The sequence below is a fragment of the Nerophis lumbriciformis genome, linkage group LG23, assembly GCF_033978685.3.
Source record: "Nerophis lumbriciformis linkage group LG23, RoL_Nlum_v2.1, whole genome shotgun sequence".
In the NCBI taxonomy this organism is placed as follows: Eukaryota; Metazoa; Chordata; class Actinopteri; order Syngnathiformes; family Syngnathidae; genus Nerophis; species Nerophis lumbriciformis.
The window spans coordinates 11167741-11177888 of NC_084570.2; the positions used below are offsets into that span (position 1 = coordinate 11167741).

Genomic DNA, 10148 nt, shown 5'->3' on the forward strand with positions numbered 1-10148 from the left:
TAAGTAACTGAGTTAGTAACTCAGTTACTTTTGAAATGAAGTAACTAGTAACTGTAGCTAGTTACTGCTTTGCAGTAACTAATTACTCAACACTGTCTACCATACAGGCCTGATTGGTTGATTGTTGCAGTGATGGTTGTCCTTTTGGAAGGTTCTCCTCTCTCCACAGAGGAATGCTGTAGCTCTGACAGAGTGACCATCGGGTTCTTGGTCACCTCCCTGACTAGACTAAGATGAATGCAGCATTGTACAGAGACATCCTGGATTTTTTTTTTTTTTTTTTTTTAACAAATTAGCAAAAATGTCTACATTTCTGTTTTATTCTGTCAAGATAGGGTGCTGAGTGTACTTTAATGAGAAACAAAATGAACTTCTTAGAACTCTAGCAAATGGCTGCAATGAAACAAATAGTGAACAATTTAAAGAGGTCTGAATACTTCCCGTACCCACTGTAATTTTTATCACAAATAATATATTGCAAGAATCTGTTTCATTCGAGAATCAAATCTAAATCCAATCGTCACCCAAAGTATCGTAATCGAATCATGAGTTCCAAGAGTCATATCCCTAACAAAAAATACTCAACAGACTGGAATTCTTCATAGTATTCTTTAATGAACAATCACAGTTACAGTTGCAATAGTAAAAAAAATCATTATTAGAGTTGTCGGAGTGAACTTTCAATGCTGCAATTAGGCCTGGGCGATACGGCCTGAAAATAAAATCACCATTTTTTTCACCAAAAGTTAGATTCACGATCTTTTACAATTGTTTTTGCTACTTTTTAAAGGAACCAATAAATACAAATGACAGAGATAATTCAAAAACACGTTTTGCTTTTATTTAAACAAAATTAATAGTTTGGAATGGCGCTGCATCTTCGCCTTAGCAAACATGTTTTGTTTTTTTTAATAAAGTGGGTTCTTTTTAGAACTGATATGAATTGGACTTTGTAGAAAATATTTTTTTCACAAAACTAAACAGATCAAATGAGCTATTATAAATAATTCTGGCATATTTACTGTAATGCTTTGCTTATATGTTGATTAATATGCATTGTTATTGAATATAGAGCTTCCTATAGGAGGCAAAACTTCTGTAATAAAATGAAATAATTACGTAAATACAAATGGAGCACATCATTGCATAAATTAACTTTCAACATTTGAGATTGATAAATTACAAATTCAAATCTTCAGTCTTGAATTAAATACTTGTTAAAATAAAAATGTAGCATTGGGAGGTCTCTATAATTTTTAATGGGTGGATAAAAACAGGCGCAACATCTTTTAAGCGACCGCTTTCGTGAACGTTTTACATTGTGCCCTTTTTTTCACCACAGGAAGCGGCATTTTAGCGGGAGTTTCTTTGTGTTCTTGTTTGCCTTGTTAAGAGTTGCATTTCCCATACTCGGCTGGATACTTCCGTTTCAGATGCTGTAATTAGTCTTTTTTAAAGCGTGTTTTTAAACAAACTTTGCAGCGTGCAGTCATTTGTTCCACACCTGTTGCCACAAATCTAAACCACTGACGACCCTTTTCTTTTCTTTGAAACAAAAGTCTCGGTCTTGTTTGCGTTAGCATTAGCCATGTTTTGCTAGCTTCTGGGGGCAAAAAATGTGCCGGAGAAAGAGAAGACAAAAAAACATAGATTTACATTTTTTTCAAATGGAACAGAAAACTTTTTTTTGTGTCTTCGTTTTGGGTGGAAATTGAAAAAATGTGTTTAAGGATTGGTTTGTTTATGAAGCTTGATGTGGTTTCTGTTATTTTAGGAGAGTTCATTGACAATCATGATTTAATCAATAGGGCAGCACAGTGGTAGAGGGGTTAGTGCATCTGCCTCACAATACGAAGGTCCTGAGTAGTCTTGGGTTCAATCCCGGACTCGGGATCTTTCTGTGTGGAGTTTGCATGTTCTCCCCGTGACTGCGTGGGTTCCCTCCGGGTACTCCGGCTTCCTCCCACTTCCAAAGACATGCACCTGGGGATAAGTTGATTGGCAACACTAAATTGGCCCTAGTGTGTGAATGTGAGTGGGAATGTTGTCTGTCTATCTGTGTTGGCCCTGCGATGAGGTGGCGACTTGTCCAGGGTGTAGCCCGCCTTCCGCCCGATTGTAGCTGAGATAGGTTCCAGCACCCCCCGCGACCCCAAAGGGAATAAGGGGTTGAAAATGGATGGATGGATTTAATCAATTTAATTATAGTACTCGGTAAAAGGTTTATTTTAAAGGCTAAAAACAGATATTCACTTAGTATTACTTTCTTTAAAACATTTATTCAGTATTTTTTAACTTTAGAAAGTTACATGGTTAAAAACGATAATGATGCCAAAAAACATTAAAAAAAGGCTTATTTTGAAAGTGTAATTACCGTATTTTTCGGAGTATAAGTCGCACCGGAGTATAAGTCGCACCTGCCGAAAATGCATAATAAAGAAGGAAAAAACATATATATAAGTCGCATTTTTTGGGGAAATTTATTTGATAAAACCCAACACCAAGAATAGACATGTGAAAGGCAATTTAAAATAAATAAAGAATAGTGAACAACAGGCTGAATAAGTGTATGTTATATGAGGCATAAATAACCAACTGGTATGTTAACGTAACATATTATGGTAAGAGTCATTCAAATAACTATAACATATAGAACATGCTATACGTTTACCAAACAATCTGTCACTCCTAATCGCTAAATCCCATGAAATCTTATACGTCTAGTCTCTTACGTGAATGAGCTAAATAATATTATTTGATATTTTACGGTAACATGTTAATAATTTCACACATAAGTCGCTCCTATAAGTCGCACCCCCTGCCAAACTATGAAAAAAACTGTGATTTATAGTCCGAAAAATATGGTATGTTCATAGTTTATCTATCTGTTGTTGTGTTCCCTAATTTGAGTGACCTGGACATAATCTGGACTGTACATAAATGCTTTTTCTGAAAATGCAAATTTGTTTGTATATTATATGCAATTTGTTGTGTTCCCTAATTTTTTATTTTCATTGTACATGAATGAAGGTGTGTGTTGCTGAGCCCGACTTAGACATTATCTGGACTGGACCTGGTTTTAAAAACCCTTTAAACAAATTTAATTTCATTTACAACCTGGTCTGATGAAGATAGGGTCCTTTTTTTTTTTTTGTTTTTTGTTTAAATAAAATAAAATAAGATAAATAAATAAACATTTTGTTGGATAAAAAAGAAAGTAAAATAATATAAAAATAATTACATAAAAAATAGTAATTAATGAAAATGGTAGTGGACCAGCAACACATACAATCATGTGTGCTTCAGGGACTGTGTCCCCTGCAGACGTGTGGGAACCAGAATATTGGTAGCAGTAAGAAATAACCCCTTTTGTGTGAGTGGGTGTGGATGAGTGTGAATGGGGGAGGGAGTTTTTTGGGGGGTTGATGCAGTAGTTCAGGGGTCGGCAACCCGCGGCTCTTTAGCGCCGCCCTAGTGGCTCTCTGGAGCTTTTTCAAAAATGTATGAAAAATGGAAAAAGATGAGGGGGAAAAATATATTTTTTGTTTTAATATGGTTTCTGTAGGAGAACAAACATGACACAAACCTCCCTAATTGTTATAAAGCACACTGTTTGTATTAAACATGCTTCACTGATTCGAGTATGTGGCGAGCGCCGTTTTGTCCTACTAATTATGGCGGTCCTTGAACTCACCGTAGTTTGTTTACGTGTATAACTTTCTCCGACTTTCTAGGACGTTTTTTATGCCACTTCTTTTTCTGTCTCATTTTGTCCACCAAAGGTTGTGCATGAATGCACAAAGGTGAGTTCTGTTGATGTTATTGACTTGTGTGGAGTGCTAATCAGACATATTTGGTCACTGCATGACTGCAAGTTAATTGATGCTAACATGCTATTTAGGCTAGCTATATGTACATATTGCATCATTATGCCTCATTTGTAGCTATATTTGAGGTCATTTAGTTTCTTTTAAGTCCTCTTAATTCAATTTATATCTCATGACACACTATCTGTATGTAATATGGCTTTTAATTTTTTGCGGCTCCAGACAGATTTGTTTTTGTATTTTTGGTCCAATATGGCTCTTTCAACATTTTGGGTTGCCGACCCCTGCACTAGTTGAAAGTGTATCTTGTGTTTTTTCTATGTTGATTTAATAAAATTTTAAAAAATAAAAAATGGAACAGAAAACTCAAATTTATCGATAACGTCGCCCAGGCCTAGCTGCGATACACGCGTGCAAAAATAAAAAGGAGCGGAAACATGCACAACGGTTAGCTGAACATAGTTCAGAGTATTGGATGTGTCGTAAGCACGATGCCATAGTAGTGGCATTACTTTGGGCCCACGCTCGCGGGCCACGCTGACACACGGTGCCAGCAGGCGCGAGCGAAGGCGCTTCTTTGTTACACACATTTTTTTTGGGGGGTGGGGGGTAGCTTCTTTTCCGCAGTATCTTATCCAACACGCTGCAAGAAAAGCAGCTTCATATTGCTTGCTTGATAATCAAAACGTCCCCCTTGGCAGAGACGCCGCAGAAAAGAAACCTCCGACCCAAACGCCCAACGCAGTTATCCTCCCTACACAAAGTAGACCCACAACTGCGATAGTATATCCGCAAACAGCTCATGACCTGGAACTTTACTACATGGAGAGTGTGGGATACACATGGAGTGACAAGTCAACATACTGTATGACGTCAGCGACTCACTTCCTGATACAATTTGTATCAACTAGGGCTCATGGTGCATCGGTCTGGAAGGCGCTACAGCCCGGAGCAATTAAATATATTTACACTGCGTACACTGAGACATTCCGTCTGTAGCACATTGCAGCCGACCCAACAGAAACAAGTGTGTGTATGTTTGTAAATATGTATACAGTATGTATATATCCTGCTGAGAACCAATGTCCAGGACGCTGGTTTCTCAGCAGGCTACAAAGAGAAAGAGATGTCCCTTACTAAAACTAAGGTACACACCACAGGGTAGCCAATCTCCACGGCGACTATTTGGGCCAAAGAGATGTCGTCGGTCGACAAAAGAGCTCAACAACAAAGACACAATTTTAGTCTGCAACTTACACGTGATACAGCACGCAACACGCCGACAAAATGGCAACACCTTAGTAGCCCGTCTGAGCTTTCTCCGCCAAGATTGCGGCGGCAAGCTGCTGGGGGTCCGTGACGTGGGGGTTCCTCGCCATCACCCGGCACACCAGCTCCGAGGGGAAGATGTTGCACAGGTTGGTGTACGCTTTCTCCCTGGCGTCCCCGTAGCGGCCGTGTGCGGGCGACTCGGGGTGTGGCGATTGTGCGAGGTGGGGCGGGTGGCTTAAATAGTGCACGGGATGAGACGAGTGCGGTGGCGTGTAGCTGTCTTGTGCCCAGTGAGGTGAGTGCCATGACGCCTGGCAGTTGTCCGGCAAGCTCTGATAGGCACCCGGCGCGTACCGAGGTGGCGGCGGTGGCGGCTCGCCGTAATACGCGTCCCAGGTGGGCAGAGTTTTCAGATGGTGGGATGCGTACGGATGCTCGTACAGATGAGAGTCTGATGCACTCCCCGCTCTGGTGGGGGCCAGGCAGCGACCAATGGGAGAGCCGGGAGGGTTGGGAGGCGTCACTGTGTGGTAGTCACCCGGGCAGCTGGAGCGTGCGGCGAGCGGCTGGTGCTGGAAATGAAGCGGTAACGGGTAGAGTGGCCGCTTTGGTCCAGCGTCGGACGCCTGATCGTGAGTCCAGCTTTGACCCCGTACTGCTCCGCTGTGGTAGCTGTGGGCGTTAGTCACGTGACCGTGTGGGACATTTGCGTAATCGTTTAAATGAAAGCTGCAAAGTTCGTGGCTTGATGCGGTCTGACGGAAATATGACCGGCAGTGGGGACTGGCGTAATGGCCGCCGTCGTCCGCCAAGGCGTCCTGGGGGCAGGTGTGACACGGCCGCTCGCCGTACGAGTCACAACTGCTGCCGCAACTTGCGCTGCTTTCACTGCCGCATTCCGAGCCGGCAGACCCCATGGAGCCCAAACGCAGGTCGCCGTCGATGGGGAAGCGGGCTTCCGGGCTCCGTCTGGACGAGATGCGAAGGCCGCTGTAAGCACGCGCGACCGAGTAGTAGTTGAGGTCTGGGGACTCGCAGTGGGGGTAAAGGTCGTGACTGGGGGCTGGGGCGACACAGTGAGGAGTGCTTGCTCGGGACTGTTCATCCTGGCCTCCTGGGGCTGGGGACGCGCTCGCAGTACCGCCACGATTACCACTAGCGCACACGTTGGTCTTCTGACTATCAGTCCTCCCCTTTGCGGACAACTTCTCCTCCGCGTCGCTGTACGACAGAGCTCGCACGCCAGGGTCCGACTGCCGTTTTGCCACACCTTTCTTCGCCTCGATGCTACCAGCCGGCACGCTGTGGCTCTTCACTAACCCCGCGTCTCCCTGGTTCTTGGTGGAGACGCACGTCTTGGCACTGGCTCGCAGCTCGTCAGCTACGGCGCGCTGCGGCTGAGCGCCTCTCTCCGGGTGGTAGTACTTACACTTGTGTCCGTATGTGCACTTTTTACCTGAAGATGCAAACAAAAACTTCAATCAGCCATCTTGGTAAATGATTATATTACGTAAACGCGTCTTCTCACCGTACGGGCAAGGCTGCTTCTTCTGCTCCGGCACCACGGCTCTTTTCCGCAAGAAATTGTCCAAGCTGGGACCATGGCGCCCCAGGGGGTCGTCTGGGGGCATGAATCTGACAGACAGGTGGGGGTGTTACAATAACAAATAGACCAGCAAAGAACATTTTTATGCATCTGTAATATGTGATATGATATACAGTGGAACATCGACTTGCAAACTCTTCATTGTACAAACTTTTTGATTTACGACCAACAGACCAAATAATTATTCACTTTGGTGTACGAACTTTGTCTATGTGTACGAACATTTCATCCACCCATTGTGTGTCTTGCAGCGCAGCCATTTTATGCCCGGCAACCCAGTCGTTTTGCACGGGTTAATCAAGCTAAAGTGCTCACTGCTTATTTTATTAAACACAGTTCTGCTGTTAATTACTGTGCGACTTTCTGTGCTTTTAAGTGGGGTTTTTTTTGCCTTTTTACAGCATTTTTCTGGTGATGCTGACTGACTATAAGTCCATGAAAAGCATTGGACCTGAGATGTGTGGTTTGAAACGTTCCCAAAGTATCCACAGCGTTGTCGACACTTCCTCCCTCCTCCGCTTTTCTTCTGCTGCACACATTAACCAACAAGGTAAAGTGGATTTTAGTTTTTATTCCTAATTATTGTAGCAACCTTGCTGTTAAAGTAAAGGAGTTTTGTGATTTCAAACTAAGTGCACCACGGGGCTAGTCTGTGTGTGTGAGCGTTGGCAGGGCGGCTGAAAATGAGGACAGTACAGTTTTTTGTTGTTTTGCCTTTGTTAATAAATAGAAAGTTTATCCATTACCTCCTTATATTTGTTAGATATTCAGGACAGTATAGTAGTGATGTGCTATACCACTGATTTTCTTTCCAATCCGATACCCATTTAAATTCAGGCTGGTATCAGCGATATCGATCCAATACCGAAAGTTTGTGCAAATATAAAAGTTAAAAGTTAAAGTACCAATGATTGTCACACACACACTAGGTGTGGCGAAATTATTCTCTGCATTTGACCCATCACCCTCTGGGAGGTGAGGGGAGCAGTGGGCAGCAGCGGTGGCCGCGCCCGGGAATCATTTTTGGTGATTTAACCCCCAATTCCAACCCTTGATGCTGAGTGCCAAGCAGGGAGGTAATGGGTCCCATTTTTATAGTCTTTGGTATGACTCGGCCGGGTTTTGAACTCCCAACCTACCGATCTCAGGGCGGACACTCTAACCACTAGGCCACCTCATGTGTCTGCGGAAATTTAAAAAGTTGTCAATTTCAAATAACACATCTCAAAATATACTTAAAATATAAAAAAAGTTTACTTAGTTAGATAATTGAAACATAAATACAGTAACACTAAATTGGCTTTAGTGTGTGATTGTGAGTGTGAATGTTGTCTAATTGTGTTGGCCCTGCGATGAGGTGGGGACTTGTCCAGGGTGTACCCCGCCTTCCACCCGAATGCAACTGGGATAGGCTCCAGCACCCCCGCGACCCCGAGAGGGACAAGCGGTAGAAAAAGGATGAATAATATTACCTTATGAATTAATTTGAAAAATTACAACTATAATAAACACTGTTAAATATGTAACTGAATTGTTTTTTTATTTGCACAGGCAGATTTTTTGACACTAGTTTATGCAGTTACAGAATCGTGTTATTATTATTATTGTTATATAAAATGTAAGAAAAAAAAAGAGCAAAATAATTATGTAATGAGAAAAAGCTGAAATGCTCTAATTAATAATTAATAATAATATACTTAGTCACCCATGATACAAAGCTCTGTTTTTAGCATTTTTTTTTTAAATAAAAAAAAATATTATTTTGGCCTGCGCGTACTTTGACTTTTCAGTATACGGCCCTATGTAAAAAAAAACGTTTGGACACACCTGAACTCAAGTATCAAAATTATCGATATTTTGATTTGAGAATGAATATTATAGCATAAAGGTCTGGTATCGGTGGTATTGATATTACAGTATCAATCTGCACATCACTACTGTATAGCGCTATATATTGTGTTCAAAGTGTACAAACCTTTACTAAAATATGGACCTTTTTGTTAAGGCTGCAACTAGGCCTGGGCGGAAAAAAATATAAAAACATTTGTAACAAAATCGATTAATGGGTTTTTTTCCCTACTTTTTAAAGAAACCAATGAATACAAATGACAAAGATAATTCAAAACAAGTCTTTACTTTACTTATCTTTTATTTGAAATAACACAGCATTCACTGCATCTTATACTCTTAGCAAAATTCTAATTTGAACAACGTTGTTCTTTTTAGACCAGATATATGTATATTGTACTTTTTATGGAATCATTAAAAAAAAAATAAAATTAAGAGCTTTCTTTGGGAGGCAATACTTCTGTGTTGAACACATTTATTCTGTTTACAAAATTGGAGGATTGCACATTGCAGGCAAATAAATAATCATCTCCAACATTGAAATAATTAAAAGTGCAAACTTAAAACTTCTGCCTTAAATAAAATATTTGTGTAAATAGAAATGTAGTATTGTATGCAAATAAATAATTAAGTAAAATATTGAAAGGAATACAGAAACAGGCTTTCATTCAAACATCTTGGCGTTGTGCAGAGCGACTGCTTTGGTGATCGTTCTCCACTGTGCTTCTTTCTCATCATACATTGCATCTTATGTAACTGATTCCACCACAATATGTAGCAGGAGTTGGTTTGTTGTTGCGGTATTGTTCGCTTCGTAAAAAGTTACGTTTCGCGCACTCTGCCCGATACTTAGTTTTCAGATGCTGGAATAAGTTTTTTGTGCTGTTGCCTTTTTTTGAACAAACTTTGCAGCGTGCAGTCAGTTGTTCCACGCCTGTTGCCGCAAAACCAAACTACTGACAACAATTTTATTTTTTTTAGAACACACGTCTTGCTCTGGTTTGCGTTAGCATTAGCCATGTTTTGATAGGTGTGTGAATCTAAGGAGGAGGGTGAAAGCTAAGAAAGCTCCTGGGGGCAAAATGTATGCCGGAAAAAGAGGAGAAAAAACATAACATTTCTTATATTTTACATCATCTGCAACAAAAACTCAAATTAATTGATCAAATCGATATATCACCTAGCTGGAATCAATATTCATGTTTACATTGTTTCTTATAGAGACATTTGCTTCAATATACAAACTTTTCTATTTAAGAACCCTGTTTAACAACCGTTTAAGTTTGTAAATCGACATTTCACTTAGGGCTGGGCGATATGGCCTTTTTTTAATATCGCAATATTTTAAAGCCATATCGCGATACACGATATATATCTCGATATTTTGCCTTAGCCTTGAATGAACACTTGATGCATATAATCACAGCAGTATGATGATTCTATGTGTCTACTAGAGATGCGCGGTTTGCGGGCACAACCGCGGAGTCCGCGGATTATCCGCGGATCGGGCGGATGAAATTTAAAAAAATTAGATTTTATCCGCGGGTCGGGTCGGGTCGGGTGGTTAAAAAAAAATTAGATTTTAAATAGATTCA

At 41.0% G+C, this 10148-nt stretch overlaps 1 protein-coding gene across 2 annotated transcripts in view; it reads right to left on the reverse strand.

Annotated features, from left to right (window-relative positions):
* Window positions 1-615: 615 nt before the first annotated feature.
* Window positions 616-10148, reverse strand: part of LOC133622391 (probable ribonuclease ZC3H12C) — a 57812-nt gene continuing 48279 nt past the window's right edge. For both annotated transcript variants that reach the window (XM_061985099.2, XM_061985100.2), the window contains exons 5-6: window positions 6628-6734; window positions 616-6555 (exon numbers count right to left, since the gene is read on the reverse strand). In XM_061985099.2, the coding sequence (XP_061841083.1) occupies window positions 5126-6555; window positions 6628-6734 (1537 nt within the window). In that variant the 3' untranslated portion in view covers window positions 616-5125. The remainder of the gene's footprint in view (window positions 6556-6627; window positions 6735-10148) is intronic.